We start from the raw sequence: 18,666 nt of genomic DNA on the forward strand, positions 1-18,666 counted from the left end.
TCACAGGTTCCAAGCACATAAAAGCCCTCAATGGTCTAGTGCCCTTGCCATAAAGATCTTTATACAACATGCCTATTTCAAGGGCAATTCCGAAATAGCACAGCATAGTATACAGTGCGTTTTGGGAGGGGGAATAAAGTCAAATAAACTACCCAGCAAGTTTCTGAGCCTCAAATATGAAGGCAGGGTTACCTGTCTCGGAGGTGCCTCTGAGAGGCAGTCCGGCTCGGCCACCTTCTGCAGGAGCTCTCAGCAGAGAGGCCCGTGGTCCGGGGCGCTTAGCTGCAGGTAGAGGAGGGGCAGCTTCCGGTAGTCTCTGGGAGGAGCGGCCACCATAGGACGAAGAGGCACCTGTGAGAGACTGCAGCCTCAGCGCCTGTGAGAGCCCGAGCTCTGCTGGAGGAGACAAGTGAAGGAGGGGGGAGGGGGTGCACGCGGGAACGGAGCAGAGAGATACTGCAGCCTGGACACTGAGCACCACGGCACCTGACTGGTCCGCTCTTCCCGCTCAATTGACTCATCGCACTTCGCTAGATTCCCTTCACAGTGCCCCCTCAGGGGGGGGCTCAAACACGAGTGGAGATGTAGGGTTCTCTACAGTGGGTGATGGTGATAACCGAAAGCAAAGCTGCCATTTGGGTCCACCACAAGGAGAGGTTGTGGGCACCTTTTAGGGACCAGGTTAACAGCACTCATCTTAAAAGGGGGATTGGGGATATTGACAACACTGTTGTATCTTCCCAAGAATAAATGAGCGCACTGTACACAGCAAACTATAGCGTAATTTATAATTTAATATCTAGCCTCTCCAAAAGATTGTTTCCCTGCCCCCTGGATGTGATTGCTTCCCTGCCCCCTGGCTGTGCTTGCTTCGCTGCCCCCTGGCTGTGCTTGCTTCGCTGCCCCCTGGCTGTGCTTGCTTCCCTGACCCCTGGCTGTGCTTGTTTCCCTGCCCGTGCTTGCTTCCCATTCCCCTTGCTGTGCTTGCTTCCCTGCCCCCTGGCTGTGCTTGCTTCCCTGCCCCCTGGCTGTGCTTGCTTCCCTGCCCCCTGGCTGTGCTTGCTTCCCTGCCCCCTGGCTGTGCTTGCTTCCCTGCCCCCCTGGCTGTGCTTGCTTCCCTGCCCCCGGGCTGTGCTTGCTTCCCTGCCCCCTGGCTGTGCTTGCTCCCCTGCCCCCTCGCTGTGCTTGCTTACCTGCCCCCTCGCTGTGCTTGCTTACCTGCCCCCTCGCTGTGCTTGCTTACCTGCCCCCTCGCTGTGCTTGCTTCCCTGCCCCCTCGCTGTGCTTGCTCTCCTGGGTGTGTGTGGCTCTGGGTGGGTGTGTGTGGCTCTGGGTGGGTGTGTGTGGCTCTGAGTGGGTGTGTGTGGCTCTGGGTGGGTGTGTGTGGCTCTGGGTGGGTGTGTGTGGCTCTGGGTGTGTGTGTGTGGCTCTGGGTGGGTGTGTGTGTGTGTGCGTGTGTGGCTCTGGGTGTGTGTGTGGCTCTGTGTGTGGCTCTGCGTGTGGCTCCGTGTGTGGCTCTCTCTGTGTGTGGCTCCGTGTGTGGCTCTCTCTGTGTGTGGGTCTGTGTGTGTGGGTCTGTGTGTTTGTGTGTGGCTCTGTGTGTGTGTGTGTGGGGGGGGGGCTCTGTTGGTGTGTGTGGGTCTGTGTGTGTCTGTATGTGTGTTTTTGTGTGGCATTTGCCAGAGATTAAACTATTGGCATTGTAAATGACAATGCCATTTATTTATCTGTTTTGAAGACCCACACCTAAATACAAATTTTGTCATTTACAGTGCCAATAGCTCAAACTTTTCAAAAGGCGAAACCATTGCATTGTAAATGCTTGTTCAACATTCTGTCTACTTGCTAAGTCATCACTTGCACCAGTCTTGTTCCACATCTTTCTGTCCAGGGTGGAGGGTGGGCACACTTTATAACATACTATCCTACCAAGCTATATAACAAAGCAGTCTCTTCCACAGATAAACGGGTCTTTTGTGCAATAATTCCACAACATCACCTTCTTCCTTACAATCTAGAAGAATATTTTATACATAATTTTACAACACAGTTAAATCATCTAACTCCTTCATCGGCTATGGTATGATACAAGGTCATTGTGATACTTGATTCCACCCTTTACTGCGAAACGTGCCCATTTCAACTGATAAAAACAGAGAATTGCTGCTCACTACCACCACTTTGGACAATATTGTTGCATAGAAATAGTAATCCAAATGTGATGAAACCTGAAATTTGTATCACTCTTACAAATTTCGTTTGATGCTATTCTGTGATTTAGTCACTACCAAAATCTGTTTGGATACCCCTCTCTACCCAAACTCTATGATTCTGCACTCTCCAACTTCACCTTTTGTTTTAATCCAAGGGGGAAGTCTGAAGGCAACAAAAACTATTCTTTAAGCACTTGTATTCTATCATGAAACATACATAAAATGCAGTCTTTATGTCCATCACGGGCCACTAAATATCAATCCTGGTCAGCCTTTATACTATCATGAAACATACATAAAATGCAGTCTTTATGTCTATCTCAGGCCACTAAATATCAATCCTGGTCAGCCTTTTCATTGATGACATGCCACAATGAACCAACAAAAACTAAGGGGGGAGCAAAGAGGTACTTCTCGATAAGAGCAGTGGAGGTGGATACGCCCTCCTTCAGTCTATAGATACTAAACAAAAAGATCCACCCTCAGATAGATTCAAAAGCCATGTCCTCCCAGATTAAGTATGCTTCGTACAATGGTGGGGAAAACATACAGTTTGTTTAAATACGCCTCACAAACCAAAAGGGCCCTTGGTGTCATGATCTTTCCACCCCTCTAGGGGACTGGGCGTGCTATGACCTACGGTTATGCAGGAGCACAGTTGTGAGACAACAAACATGTGTTGTGTGAGTGTGAGTGGAAGGGTCAGGAGTGAATGGAAAGGTGAAGTTAAAAAAACTTCTGGCTCTTTGGTCAAAAAAACTTTAATATACATTTGAGCTGGTATTTTCAAAAATATGGGGAAGGAGGTATATTGCCTCAATGAGCTGTGCCTCCTATGTCAGTCAACATGTTTCAAAGCCCTTCCCTGGCTTCTTCTTCAGGACCGAAAGGATCCCTTGTACACTCACTTATTAGCGTAGTGCGTGGTTCTCTAATGTTTCTTACAAAATGTGTTTGTGCAAATAAATATGTAGTGCATGTGAATTATCACTGCACTTTATACACTATCTAAATAAGTATCTGTCATCGTTGTTTGGTTTTAAAATTTGCGGTTTCCTTTACCTTTGGTATACCGAGGGAGGCAAGTTATTCAGTCACTAAGAAGGAGCCAGTTTTTCACTATCTTTTTATGGTAAAGTGCTGCCTGCCTAAACTATAGACTTGCCCATTGGTTAAGAATATAGTCCTATCTCCTTGTGTGATACAGCATCAACAATAAAACTCCAGGTAAACTCTTCTTTCAAAAGCTATCACAGCTGTCCATCTAAACAAATTCCAGCCCTTTCATCCTAAATTCCTTTAATGTTCTAGTTGATTCTGGGAAGTGGTTCGATTATTCATAAGATCCAGCCCACACACGAGTTGCTGGAACTGTCCCATATTTCCCAGTCTGGATAGTTTTTCTGTTGCTCTGCTAATTTCATTTCTGGCTTGATGCTCTTTTTTTTAATATCAGATGGTCTAAATACTCCACAGCAATGCTGAATTTTGTTTTGGAATAAACCTATTATGTTCATCCTTATCAGACAACTGCGCCAGTATGTGATTTTCCAAATTAGTAAATTTAGAGAGAGGACAGAGGATGTTCTTCAAGCATTTGTTTAAATTTAGATTGAGAACATCAGCACACAATTTGGCCATTTGTTTTATACACCAGTACAATATGGGCCAACCATTCAGAGATTATAACTGGCTGGACAGTATTATTGTCTCCAAAATGTTACTGTTCGCTCTTAAATGAACCTCTCAACACTACTAGTACCATGTAATGTTTCACACTAATATAAGAGGATTTTGATATAGTCACAACTTCTAAATATTAACTTTGGTAATCTTTTTAAAAATATTTGGCTTTTAAAACCAAGTAATCGAAGTCCAACATATAAACTATTTTCTTTCTTTTTTTACAGTATGGCTCATTCAGTTCATACTATTATAAACAAATACTTAATGGTTTCTGACCATTAAAAACACATTTTTTATGTCCGAACTGGTGCCTGTGATTAATGGTTACAATTACCAGGGACAACTTCAGAAATTCTTTATCTAGCAGAAGATGTCAGTCTTCATTAGATATGAAGTTCATTTCATATCGACATTTCTCAGTCATATAAAATACTTACTATGTCTCTTGAGAACTTAATAGATAAAACATCTGACAGTAATTACATTGTTATTCACTGTTGTGTTTATAATACCATAAAAACATGCCTCTGTACCCTCACCAATCTGAAATTCATATTAACAAAATGAAATCTTATTAGGACATCAAGGCAACATGGAAAATCTGCCTGTGGCCACATGGATAAATACCTAACTCCCTCAAATTGATCTCTTAAAAAGGCATCCGTCAAACACAATTCTTTTGTTCTTTATTTAGATATGGGCTTCTCTCTATGAAACACCCATGTTGTGACTATCATTATGAGCTTAAGTTTCAGTTGATAAAAAGGGTTACTTTTTAGGAAATTGGATGTACAAGTAAACACAATTTTTACATGGCCAAGATATACTTAAATAAAAATGCCTGATGCTGAAGACACCTGCAATATTGCTTATGGTGCCCATAAATCTTAAAAACAGTACTCAAACATTTTGTACTGGAAAATATTTATATACATGTTCAAACTAGGGATCAACATATTGGGAATAATTTTTTTTATTTTAAAGCTTACAAGAGAAACCTACTTTGTGTAAGATGAGCGCAATGCTTTGATTTACTGTACCTTGTAAATTCTATATCTCCTGAAACGTCTGGTGAGTCTTTTTCATTGTGATATCTAAAAATACAGTCTATTTTTATAAATTGGTATTGGATTTCTTGTTGGTTTCTTCTTCAGTTGTTTTGGGGATTTTTAAATGGTTTACACTGTTCTTTGAGTAAGCTTTGCTACTCAGAGCAACCGATACCCAGGGTTGAGCCGAAGGTTTTCTACCGAAACCTTCAGATATAAAGAGGTTGGTAAGTGTATTACACTGTGAGATTGCACAACCACACCATGTAATGCACTACTATTCAACACAAATATTGTTAAAGTACTAGCCTTCCCTGGCAATGAAACAAACCGACTTTAAAACAAAAAATGAAGAAGAACAATATTCAAAATTATTTCATTTAAAAACCTATGAATGCTGAAAACTATGTTTTTTTCATTTCAGGGATACTGACTGCCCCATATGGACCTTCTTGGAAACAACAACGGCGATTTGCTCTGACGACTCTAAGAAATTTCGGCTTGGGGAAGAAAAGCATAGAAGCACGGATAGCTGAGGAATCAACATTCCTGATCAGGGCCTTTCAAGAGCCAAAAGGTTGGAGAATTTTGCCTTTTTTCAGGTACTGTTTTAGTGGTCCAAGGGCCGTCTGTAAATGACTTTAACGTTCTGTTGGTGTCCAGTGCCCTCTGCAGCCTATCAAATGGTGATTGGCCCAACATATGCAGGAGATTAGGCCTAACTTCTAGTTTCTGGGTCTTTCTGCTGGCCATCGGGCCAACCGGTGGTGAAAGGGGTTCTTGTCTGATTTGGTATGTGTTTTTTCTGGTGTCGAGGAAGCTTTGCTGAAGGTTTTTTTGAGGGGCAGGTATATTGTTTTGGTTAGACACTCTACTGGGAGCATAATCTCTTAGCTTGTGAAGTAGTTGGTGGACATTACTTATTACAGGAGCTCATTGCTGACAACAACAGCTATTTTCTGTAGTGGGGTCTCTTTGTCGGTAGTAGTACTGGGTCATATAGTGGTGCTGGATGCTCTTAGATGGTGGTGGGTTCTCTTTGTTGATGGTGATATCTCTTTTTGCCCGTGATATTGGGGTTATTTGCTGTTTCTAAGGGTTACTGTGGTCTCCTTGTTGGTTTCAGTGTCTTTTTGCTGGTATCAGGTGCTTTGTGCTGGTGTTGGGGGGCTCATACACACCAATTCCTGGGCTTGAAGTGCTTCTTCATGGTGCACTATCTGTATGAGTGAACTTCAAAGTAATCCTTTATGTAGGATAGAGGCTCTTTAACTTCACAGAGTTGAACCCTGCTTTCCAATCCTTTGTCCTCAGGTCAGCCATTTGATCCTCAGTTTAAAGTAACCAATGCTGTCTCCAACATAATTTGCTCACTCGTCTTTGGAAATCGGTTTGAGTACAGCGATGTCAAATTCCAATACCTTCTTCATCTGGTTAGCAACAATGTTCGCTTGGCTGGTGGATTGGCTGCTCAGGTATGGCCAAGAACTACAGTGATTTGTTTCTTCCACAGACAGGCTTCTACCAAAGTATCTTTATTTCACAGCAAGTATTACATAAAAATTTAACAAACTATTTCCAGTCATGTGCAGTAGGCGAGATGTTCTCTTGAGGTGTCCCTTTAACACCATTTTAGCTGGGACACAGGATTATGTCACCCTTTCACCAGTTGTATTCTTGTTTTGTTTTATGTGAGCCACTTAAACTAATACACCAAATTACACAGGTTTGTAAAAAGGTAGGTCTAAGATGGCTAACACCACGTCAGAGAGATGAAGGAATATGTCTGTTGAAATTGTTCCTATCATATGCACAGTAGGTACCCCTTTGCAGCCTGTTAGCTGGGGTTTTTTACCCCAGAATGGAGTCTTTGATAGAGTGGGTGAAAATATACAGCATCGAAGAGTGTCGATTATCCATAAGGAAAGGTTCTTTACTACAGGCCACCTAAGAGTGACTTGTGTTTGGAAGAGCCCACAGACAGGCAACAGATATTGAGGAGGGTGTATGAGGATTTAGAAAGCTGCAAGTTTAGGACATCATTGTACTCCTTTCGCCTTGTGTCTTGTTCTTTCAGATGGTAAATATATGCCCTTTTTTAAGACACTTTCCTGGGACACATCAGAAAATCTTGGAGAATTCTTGTGAAATCTTCCAGTTCATAGACAAGGCCACCCAGGAGCACAGACAAACACTTGATGCTGAGAATCCACGTGACTACATTGATGCCTACTTGCTGGAAATGGATAAGGTAAGGAGCCTTAACTCCATGAGTGACCCACTTGGTTTTTGGGCATTGTGGTTTGAGTCTGACTTGCGATCTTTCCTCCGTATGGCTTCATTCTGAGCCTGTGGTCTCACGGAGACAAACTGCAGATGAGATTGAAGTGTATAAGGGTTGTTAGTCATGATGAAACAGTAGAAATCCACAGCACATTTAATTATCATGATATAAGTGGAGATTTTAGTTTAGTATTCAATATGCCTCTTGTTTCTTCTGAGAATGCAGTGGCTGGCAGTGACTGGGTGAGACAAAGTCAAATGGACAGAGCCTCCTGGTGAGCAGTTTTAAGGCTTGAGTTAAGAATTCAAATTAATTTAATTAAGGAGTTTTTATAGTCTTGCTAGCGAGCACAGCTGTCACCAGACAATTATGTGAACATTGCTAGAAATTGTCTTCGGCTCTGCCCATAATTTGGGAGCCAGCAGTACATGTTTTGATCCAGCAGACGTTGCATGTGTCCACAAAAATAGTGCTTGCCATCCACGCAGATGTGATTATTTTGTTATTTATCCAGCTGCCTAAGCCAGAACTTACAGGGTTGCACACATGACATTGGATTGCTATTAAAGTGTCTTAGATAACTAGATCATTTATGTGTTTTTTGTTCTCTTGCAATAGCAGAAATGAGAGGAGGGCAGTCAATAACCTCCATAGATTTTTAGGGCTGGCTTGACCATGCAACTTTCATCTGCCCTTTTAACCTAGACTCATATTATACAGTTCTTTGTATAATCTATCCATATGCTATTTACTTGTAATGCTTCACATTAGGTTAGGTGTTAGTTGGGGCTTGGTGATGACAGGTGTAGAGTGCAACTCTGCATATATAAAACGCTCCTATCCCTCCATCAGTGAAGGAGAAGGGACTAGTGAGAATTAATTTTTTTCATTTTTTCTGGAAGAGGAATTTTTAGTTTTGGTGCTGTGTTTGCATCGAGTGGGTTCTATTTCTATTGTCCTTCGAATACAAAGTTTGGGCCTTCACATTTGGGAGTCAGGATTGATTTTTTGGATCCCTGTGATTTCAGAACACAGAGATATTCTGGAATGACACAGCAGCCCTTTATCTCTGCTTTCACAAAGTACAAATATTGGGACAAGGATAGCAATGCCAAACAAGCATTGGCAAAGCTAATGGGTTTCACAGGTGCAAGTGCTGTTGTGTTTTAACCATGTTGTATAGCAGTTTCGGTGCTGTTTAACATGGCTAAAAGTTAGTGGCGTAGACTGGAGTGTTGTGGAGTAGATTGGATTGGATTGGCTTGGATTGGATTGCCGTAGACTAGATTGGATTGCCGTAGACTAGATTGACATAGATTAGATTTTATTGGAATGGTATAGACTAGATTGGATACCATTGGCAGAATTTAGATTTAATTAGGTTGGATAGGTTAGGATTAGAGTGGAGTGGCGCGAATTAGATTGGATAAGAGTGGACAACATATATTAAATTGCATTAGATTGTGTTAGAATGGACTGGCGTAGATTAAATTGGATTAGAGTGAATTTGATTGGAGAGGCATGGATTGGAATGGATTAGATTTGAGTGGCGTGGATTGGAATGAATTATATTGTAGTGGCGTGGATTGGAATGTATTCTATTAGAGAGGGGTGCCTAGGATCACACCAAGCTGGGAAGCACTGACGTCAACTTTTGCTGGCGTCAGTCTCTATGCCCAACGAAATTCAGTGGCATCCAAACGGTGTATATTATCTCTGTGCTGGATGCCCTGACACATGTTACTGCCCCTCAGAGTGTAGTCACAAAAATGTTTTATGAATTCAAGAACATATAGAAAGAAATAGAGAGTAAGGAAACAAATGACTTGTCCTCTTCCCTAGAAAATGTATTCATAAACAAAATTGGACAAGTCCTTCTTCTGGTTTTCAAGTCTGTTTCTGACAAAAACCTTTAAAGAAAAGAGCGCAAACAACTCCAAGTAGTTTTTAGGAAACCCCTCACCCACCTACCTAGTAGCTGGCATGCTTCATCATCGGGGCCCAGCTGGATTACCTAGCGCAATCTAGCTGTGCTTTAACGCCGGAGTTACAGCGGAGCAGGTTGTTTGTGTAAGGAAAGTGAAGTGCTGAGGGAAGAGAAGTGATGTGTTAAAAATTGTCTCTAGGTATAACCCTCTAAAAGTTTTAATGACCGGGCCCTAGGACAAGGTTTAAAAACATTCCTGGGATCCTCTTGAGGTTTTTTATTGTACCTCAGTATCCTAGTTAAAATATAGGTCTACTAGTTTCAGCCTTTAGGTTGGATCATAAGGCTTTAGGTTGGATCATAAGGCTTTCTTCAGGACCAAAAAGGTGTGTGTGACCCAAAAACTGGGTTCACAGTGGTGATAGTATCAGCACACACCCTAAAATGTGCTGTGAGTGTAGTGGATTGTTTACTTACAAATCCTCTGTTTGGAGTACTTTGACTCTCAGCTAGTTATGCCTCATGGATCCGATCATACTCTGCTACTACCCTGCCGACTGTTTGTCGAGGGCGATATGGTCGGTATGACCTAGGCAGCTGATCGGGTCCCGCTGGTGCACCAGTTCAAGAACAGCCATAACCTTGGCACTACGCATACAACTTTAAGCAATAAGATGCAGTAGGAAAAAGCTCTTTTACGCAGCCAACTCTTGCCTCAACATAGCGCTTTTTTCTTATGGGAAGAAAAAGTAATAATAATAAAAAGAGAACCTCAATCAAAGTGCGAGCATTAGAAGGACACTAATCAAGAGGAATCAATCTCTGCTTGTTCCATGGGACAGAGAAGAAACATGAAGCGACACCTGGCCTGCCCTGTTCAATTAGGAGCCAGCAAAGGATATGTCACACTGAAGCCAAAGAATGGTGAGCAATGCTCCGAGCCCTTTCAGTAAACAGTAGTGTCTCGCAAGCAAGACTCGATCCTAAAAATTAGGCAGTTTGCAAAAAGGACATCAGGGCATACATCTTGCAAGCCATAGCACTAATTTCCGCCCCCTGTAAAGTACAGATCTGTCATTTTCAAAGTGTAAGCTGTCTCTCATGGGGTGCTTATACTGTGCCAGTGGTTACTGAAAGTAAAGGTTACATGGTAACCTTTTTAATGCTTAGCAACTACGAGTGACAGCGCATTAAGAAATATTCTTGCAATCTGTATGGATTTGAAGAATGCCTCTGTGCAATTCTTTTTTCGCACATTGCAGGAAACCGGGGACCACAGTAGTAACATAGTGAGCTGCAAAATTACTGTGATTTGTTTTTTCGCGCTCTCAAAGCTTTTTTCTTTTTGCAGCAAAGGCTTTGTAAGGGTGAATATCCTTTTCTACTGTGGCCTCCCTGTCTGAGCCCCAGAGGGCTGCAACCATTAGCATAGCAGTTGGGAGTTATGTTGTGCCTATTAACTACTAGCGGATATCGGTGGACAGTTGAGCTGAGACCATCCAAATCCCTCCACTAAAACCTATATCAATTATTTTTAATTTTTATCCAGAAACATTCCCAACATATCTGTAACATTGTGTCTTGTAAATCTTCCAATGTACGACTAGTTTATCAGGTGAGTATAATTAAATTTTTATCAAACTGTATAACACACATGCATATCCTTCAGTGAATAGACCTATTGTTGAGGTGTGAATTCTGGTGTAGATTTCGTCTCCAACCCGCTCCCCCTCTCCCCCATTTCTATTATAATTTTTCACACATTCTGTCGTTCAGACGTCTGTGATGCTTAATACTATAGTCCTAAAGCTTGCTGCCTAGGCCTATACTGGTTGTCAAAGGCCCTGAGCCGGAGTGCAGTTCGGGCCTATAATGAGGGTGAGCCCATACCAACAGGTATACCCTGAGGCAGAAGGCTATAAGGCTATTAGAACATTCCACCCTCTGATGGTAACATGTTTGAAATTAAAAAGGGAGAAAGAGAAAAACAAACATTAGAATGTTGGAGCAGAAGGCTTATACCAGCCATTATAGCCCAGAGCCACTCCACTGCCTTCAATGGAGCTCTCAACAATCCAATGTTCTAATTTGAAGTAGAAGTCTGATTCTGTTTGTGACCATATTGCTGCTTGCTTCGCTTCAACATATATCACCCAGGACATAAACCCTGAACATTGTCATTTCTTGCTCTCCTGGAGCCTAAAGTCAATTTTATACATTTTGGATGACTTTATTTTGACCTTGTCATACAATTACCTTATCCTCCTACACTCGCATTATCTCAAATTGGGAAATGTCTTTCCACACACCAAAGGAGAAAGGTCGGGGTTCCTATAGGTTGGTGAAAAGGGTGCAAGTCGGAAAGTCAATTTGGGTTGTGTGCCTCCTAATTCCAAACTGAGCATAGTATTTCACTCTCGACCTACGAATCTTGCAGCCTGCATTTCCCTTCTAGACATTCCGACAGCTGTTTTCCGGCTGTTGTCTGACCTGTGGTACCCATGGTCTTTCCCCAACTTAATGCATTCATACAAACAACTTCAGTTGAGCATAATGGTGATATTTTGGATATTCTGGCACACATCATCCTTAGTGTTTCATATGAAATGATTGCAGTAAAAAAGACTGCTGGTAATGTGACCAATGCAAGATGTCCTTTGGAGGTATGATCGAAAAAACATTTTTGGCAAAAGACTTGTTTTACTTTAGTCGTGAGGAGTGCAACAAAATAGATGTTAGACGGGTTAATCGACCTTAATTTTCAAATACATTAATTGTGGAAGTATAATATTTAAAATAGTTATCTAGGACTAGGAGTTAGACCTTATGTTAACACTGGTAGGCACAGATGACTTATTTTAACTCTGTGGAATGAGTCATCAGGATAAGAGTCCATAACAATGTCATTAAAAGCACAGAATACACAAAGCCCATTGTCAAATGAGAGGAAATGTAAAGTGTGTGTGTGTGTGTGTGTTCATAATAATCTCTGCATACTTCGCCATCTAGTGCTAGGGTCGGATGTTCGCAACTTGTTTTTCTTCATGACAAGACCTGTTGTGACTCCATCTTGACGGGACAGCTGCGAACGCCCGGTCCGCCACAGCTGGAGACGGAATATCTGATATGAAAAGGACTGTTTAAAGAGTATCGAGTCGGAACGAGGAGGCCGTTCCTGTCTGGCCTGTCTTTTTGGACTGTATGCGCGACGATTAGCGCAGGAAAGAATTAAAACGTCGGAGTTTGAAACAGCATTGAACAGTTTTTACCTTGATGTGGTACTAGTCATCGGTCATGTAAGAAAATAGATACATGCAGACGGAAGGTTCCTCAAGAAGGACCCTTAGATTGTCTCCCCCGAGCCTATATTTTTTTCGTTTGGCGAAATTCACGAAGGTATCACAAGAAGTGTGAAGGGCACTCAGCCTGCGCCGCCTGAATAGTGTCCACGGCTGCAAAATTGTGTTGCCCCCGTTGTGCCCCCCCCTCGTGTACATGCCCTGATGAAGGGGCCGCCGTAGATCAGGCGTGGCACCGAAACACGCGTTGGCATAGTGAACATCTGTTCTGCGAATAACACCATATCTCCCCCAGCAAGTTGCTGAGAGGACATCGCAGAACAACATCAGTGTATCTGTATTTGAAGGATGTTAAAGTTGATTGGATTGTATAAATGTGAATGAATGGACCAAATATGAGGTCTGTGTGGAGTGGAATGAGTCTGTCTATTTGAATGAATGATGAGAGGGTGCCTAGGGGTTATATATCTTCTTAGATTGTGATTTTGTTACTGTATTGTGTATATATTTTTAAATGATGAGATTTTTGCACACTGTTTTCATCGGATGTATAGTTTGAAAAATGAAAATAAAAAAAATATATATTTATTCTAAAGCGTTGTGGAAAAATTGAATGTGCAGTCTGTGATCTGTGAGCTCTAAGTTGTGCATGTTATTATTGAAGGACTCCTGATGAGCCTCTAAATTGAAACATATAGGGCAGACCCTTCCTTCTTAGTTTTGGATCTGTGACTCCATCTTTTGTCCACCACCATACTGATTCCATCTTACATTATTTTCCTCTCAGTGAGTGAGTAGCGTAAGTGGAGTGCAGTGTCAAAGAGACAGTGTGGTGTGCATAGTAAATGGAGTTATAGGACTTGGAAAATATCTGTAATTATAGCTTGCTTTTGGAGAGGAAAGGGGGATGTGAATCTACAGCATGACATGACCAGTAACATTTTAAGTTTGTAGCACGTTGTGCTGTGTGTATATACACATGCTCTTTATAGAATACAGAGCAGTCCCTTGCCAAATAAGGGACTAGCGAGCAGGTGATGCAGATGTTTGAAAATGTGTACTTAAGGTTGCTTGGTCAACCAAAGTCTCTTGAATTGCAAGAACATCAACTCCATAATGCTTGATGAAGTATAGAGCTTTGACCAAGTAGCAGCCCTGTGGGTATCCAATAAAGGGATGTTACGCAAAAAAGGTCATGTATCCTTTTGCATGTAGAGTGGGCTTTAGGTGGCATGGGAAGTGTGTAAATAGTCCTAGCATAGCAAATTTGGAGGCACTTAACTATCCACATGGCAATGGCAACTCTAGAGATGGCACAAGTGGTTTGGCGAAGTGTACAAAAAAGTTGAGTAGGCTTTCTAAAGGCTTAGTTCTATCATGGTAGTAAATAAGCATTCTCCTGATATCCAGAGTGTTAAGGGACCTTTCTGCTAGAGCCTCTGGTTGTAACGTGCACGTTTAATTTGAAATTGAAAAGACACATTTTTTTCCTTTGGCCATCCTTTCTTGACATAGTTCATTACTTGAACGAGAACCTCATCCTTCATCACCTCTCTTCTCCACTCAGATTCACTCACGGCACACATCCCTTCTACATCAAGTGCAGCCACAAAACAGTCATCTTGATCATCTTCTTTATCAAGAACAGAATCATTCACTGAAACCGGAAAACGGGAAAGGTAATCAGCTCGTACATTCCTTGGACCAGGTAAGTAAGCAACTTCAAAATTGTATTGCAGCAATTTTGAAGACAATCTGGCACTTCTGGGTGTGTGCTCTTTGATTTTTTTCTCCGGACAATATAGAGACTAATGGACTATGATCTGTCCTCAAAACAAAATGACTTCCCCCAAATAAAAGGATTAAACTTACTGATAGCCCACCAACAGGCCAACAATTCTTTCTTGATGACTGAGAAATTACACTGCTCCTCTCAGAACTCTTGAAGCGTAACCTATAGTATCGTCTGTGTGCCCATTATCCTGAGTGAGGACCGCACCCAGTCCAAATCCACTTGCATCCACAGTTCTAGTGCATTTCTTGTTCGGATCAAACGGTTTCAATATCCTGTCACTAACCAACTGCAATTTTATCCAATCAAAAACTTCCTGACAATTCTTGTCCCAATTGAAAGGGACGCTTTTCTTCAACATGTTAGTCAAAGGCTGAACCATTGAAGCATAGTCTTTAGTGAATCTAGAGTAGAATTCAGTAAGTCCAATGAAAGACTTCAATCCTGCTGTATCACAAGGTGGATTTGCGTCAACGATATCCTTCACCGACCCCAGACGGGGTTCAACACCATCATGCGAAACAACATGACGAAGAAATTCCACTTTTTCCTTGAGGACCACACATTTCTCACTTTTGAGTACAACCCCTTTGTCCTGCATAATCTCAAACCCCTGATTGAGTGAACTGTCATGATTTTCTCTTGTTTCACCAAATATTAAAACATCGTCCTGGAAAACGACCATGCCAGGAATGTGTTTAAACATTTGACTCATCAACCTCTGAAAAGCCGCCGACGCAAGCCCAACGGCATTCTGCAATATTGATAGGTACCAAAAGGGGAGACAAATGCAGTCAGATGTCTTGAAGAGGGATCTAACACCACCTGATGGTATGCCGATGCCAAATCCAATTTAGTAAACCACTTTGCCCCTTTGGTAAGTGCTAACAGTTCAGTGATCTTAGGTAAGGGATGAGTCAATCCAGATGTTTCTGTTTAAACTACGCAAATCCACACAAACACGCAGGTCACCATTCCTTTTACGTGCCACTACAAGCGGAGATAGCCACAGAGATGACTCTATAGGCTCAATGATGCCCTTTGTGCATAATTCATTTAGCTCTTTTTCCAATTTATCCCTAATACTAAAAGGTACACTCCTGACCTTGTGTTTTACAGGAATTGCCCCATCTTTTACTCTTATTTCATGCATAAAACCCTTGATCATTCCAAGGCCCTTTCCGAAAACTTTAGGGAATGCATGACTCAATTTCTCTGTGTAGTCTGAAGAATCAACTACACTTTTGTACCTGGCCTGAGAACCATTTGAAACAAACCCTGGTGGAACCACCCCAAAATGTTTAGACCTTTTATTGCAACATACATTTTCCCTAGTATTCTTCTTCCTTTGAACTGTAAAACGTCCTCAAAATACCCAGCTAAATCTATTTTCCGCCCCTCATAAGAAACAGGTGCCCTGTCAGGGGGATCTAATAATCTTTCAGGTCAGGTTTCCTCAAATAACTCTTGTGTAATCATAGTTATCCTTGCACCTGAACCAACTAGCAACATAAGCCTTGTACTACCCACACCTAATTCGACATAAGGATCAATGCATTCTGATGAATCTCCAGTAATAATTTTGTCGTCATGTACAACCATAATCATTTCCTTTAGATCATCTTGAATACTTTTATTTTGCATTCCAGAATACGATTGTTTTGAACTTTGACAAATTTTAGCAAAGTGTCCATATTTTCCGCAAATTCTGCACGTAGAATTCCTTGCAGGGCAGAACTTGTTCCCTTTATTGTGAGACATATTCCCACATCTATAACAAATATTTGGTTTTAAGAAAATATTCCTTTCTGTGCATTCCTTTCTGTGCATTGCATTGGTGTGGTTTTATTCTCTTTAGCCCTGACTGCCGCAACGGCCTCCTCAGATTTCTTTTCAAGTTCCTTTACTGAAATTTTAGACAGTTCGATACTTTTAGCTGTGCGAATAGTTTCATCCAAAGTAGGATTACCCATTGAGAGTAACTTTTGTTGGATAGACTTATCTGTGCATTTACAAATGTACTGGTCTCTGATCAGCTGTTCCCTGAACGCTTCAAATTGACATTCTGCACTAAATTGTCTGAGTGCAGATACATAAGTTTCAACATCTACTCCCGGCAACTGTTCTCTTTTGAAAAATGTATGTCGAATTACAACCAGACTTGGTTGTACATCGAAACGCAACTCCAGTTTCCTTACAGTCTCCATATACTCATCAATGTCTTCTTCTGCATTGTCTCTGACCAAGGGAGGTAAATGTTTGTAGATGGACCTACCCTCAAACCCTAAAGAGTGTAAAAGTAAGTATTTCTTCCTTTCTGAGTGGTATCTAGATGCACCTATCGCTCCCAGATAAGTCTCAAAAGGGTCAAACCATTTTTTCCATTGTATCAGCGGATTTCCAGGTGTTTCTAAAAACGGTGGTGGTGCAGAAACAGACTGCATACTTTAAACCTGTGAGAAACTGTTATTATAACTTTTAAAATGAAAACTGTATTCTAAAAGTATATCTTTTTGCACATCTGTAACTAGTTATTAATAGTCACAATATTAACTGATTGCCAGTACAGTCAAAACATAACAGTTTCACTAGGCATGGGCGGAAAATCCGTTCCGCTCGCGGATTTTGCGGATTTTCGGGAAATCCGCAATCCGCGAGATTTGCGAATCTCCCGCAAAATCCGCAAATCCGCGAGCAGCGGATTTTGCTCGCACTGCTCGCACTGTTCGCGTGAGTTCGCGTGAGTTCGCGCCCCGCGAATAAGTGCAAAATTGCAGGAATACGATTTTAGCAAAACTGAAAGTAACTACTTACCAGGTTCAAAAGTTCAGGCTCATCATTAGTAGCCATTTCCTGTAGTGCTTCCTGAGGGGCCCCTCCAGAGTTCAGTTGCCAGTTGAAACTATTATGTGACCCTGCTCTGAACCTCAGAATAGTTACACATATGCCACAAAGGTCCTGAATTACAGCTAAGGGAGACAAGCAGGAGCCAGGCTGGAAGTTAAAATCCATTAATCAGCCCCTAATTCATTATTGTCAGTTGGGGCAGGGCAGGTGTTGTAACTAATTTTGCAACAATGAAAGCACTTAGCAAGTGCAAAAGATCACTAATCAGGGCGCACTAAGGAAGCAGGTGCCAGCTAAAAAAATATTCTGTGACACATTAATCAGCCCCAAATTAATTCAGGTCACTTGAGGCAGGGAAGGTGTGCTTTGCTTTGCCGAAAATAATGTACACTGGACAACCAGAGGGTGTGGTGATGAAACAGAGGGTGGCATGGGTGGGCCAGAGGGTGGCATGAGTAGTCAGAGAGTGGCAGTGGTGACAGAGAGTGGCAGTGATGAAGAAGAGTGTCCCAAACAGGCTGGACACGTAGAAACAACAAGTTCCCGAAACTTGCGACCCGACAGGTAAGTTCGCAATTTGCGAAAGTGTACAAAACCCTCGCGAACTGGCAGAAACACGGGCGAACACAAAAAAAAAAAAATTCGCGGGAATTCGCGGATTTTGCGGATTGCGAATCCGCAAATCCGCAAAATTCGCGAACGCGAGATCCGCAAAATTCGCTCATGCTTAAGTTTCACCCCAACTACATCAGAATTTTCTTCATCCACAATCGTGGCTGATTTACCAACCATGATTGCCGATTTGCCAACCACGATTGCCGATTTGCCAACCACGATTGCCGATTTGCCAACCACGATTGCCGTTTTGCCAACCACGATTGCCGTTTTGCCAACCACGATTGCCATTTTGCCAACCATGATTGCCGATTTGCCAACCAACATGAAATGGCTCTGTTTGAATAACACTGTCTTAATCCAACTTGCCCACAATATTCGCCAACCAGCTTTAAAATTGCAGGTATCTCGCAGCTTGTTACCTCGATCCTGACTTGCCAACCACGCAAATATTCCTGTTACAATATATTGCGTAATAACGTGTCGCTTTGTTGCTTGCTTCGTTAGTAAATGAAAGATGTGCCAATCATCTCAAAATACTTTTTTACGTTGCTTAGGATTCTGCCAACCATCTTAAAATGGCTGACACGCTTTAAACATAGTGTCTGAACGCTCTAGCTCGCCCTGCCAACCACGCTGTGACGATCGCGTAACTGACGCTTCTTCAGCACAAGTTCAGCGCATACAGACTCTGTTAACAACTCCGCTCTTTTCGCTCTGCAATCACTTATCTCTTTGGAAGTGATTTTCGACGTGATAATTACAAGCGATCCTTCACCCTTGAGTTCTGACTTCTGCCGCTTTTCCTTTTTCCGTATCAGCTCCTTTCTCCTTCTACACGAGGTGCTCCATGGGTTCTTCAGTATCTCTTGAGCATCGTCGCCATCATAAATGTAGTAAGTACTTCAAACATGGTTGATTTAAAGTTGAGATTTATTTGCTCTCAAGAGATAC

At 42.1% G+C, this 18,666-nt stretch overlaps 1 protein-coding gene across 1 annotated transcript in view; it reads left to right on the forward strand.

Moving 5' to 3' along the window:
* The window catches only part of LOC147673663 (cytochrome P450 2B4-like), a 102,518-nt gene that overhangs the window by 41,311 nt on the left and 42,541 nt on the right, over positions 1 to 18,666 (forward strand). The window contains exons 3-5 of the mRNA XM_086947589.1: positions 5,373 to 5,525; positions 6,263 to 6,423; positions 7,026 to 7,199. Of these exons, the coding sequence (XP_086803715.1) occupies positions 5,373 to 5,525; positions 6,263 to 6,423; positions 7,026 to 7,199 (488 nt within the window). The remainder of the gene's footprint in view (positions 1 to 5,372; positions 5,526 to 6,262; positions 6,424 to 7,025; positions 7,200 to 18,666) is intronic.

The sequence above is a fragment of the Lissotriton vulgaris genome, chromosome 12 (genome assembly GCF_964263255.1).
Source record: "Lissotriton vulgaris chromosome 12, aLisVul1.2, whole genome shotgun sequence".
Taxonomy (NCBI): domain Eukaryota; kingdom Metazoa; phylum Chordata; class Amphibia; order Caudata; family Salamandridae; genus Lissotriton; species Lissotriton vulgaris.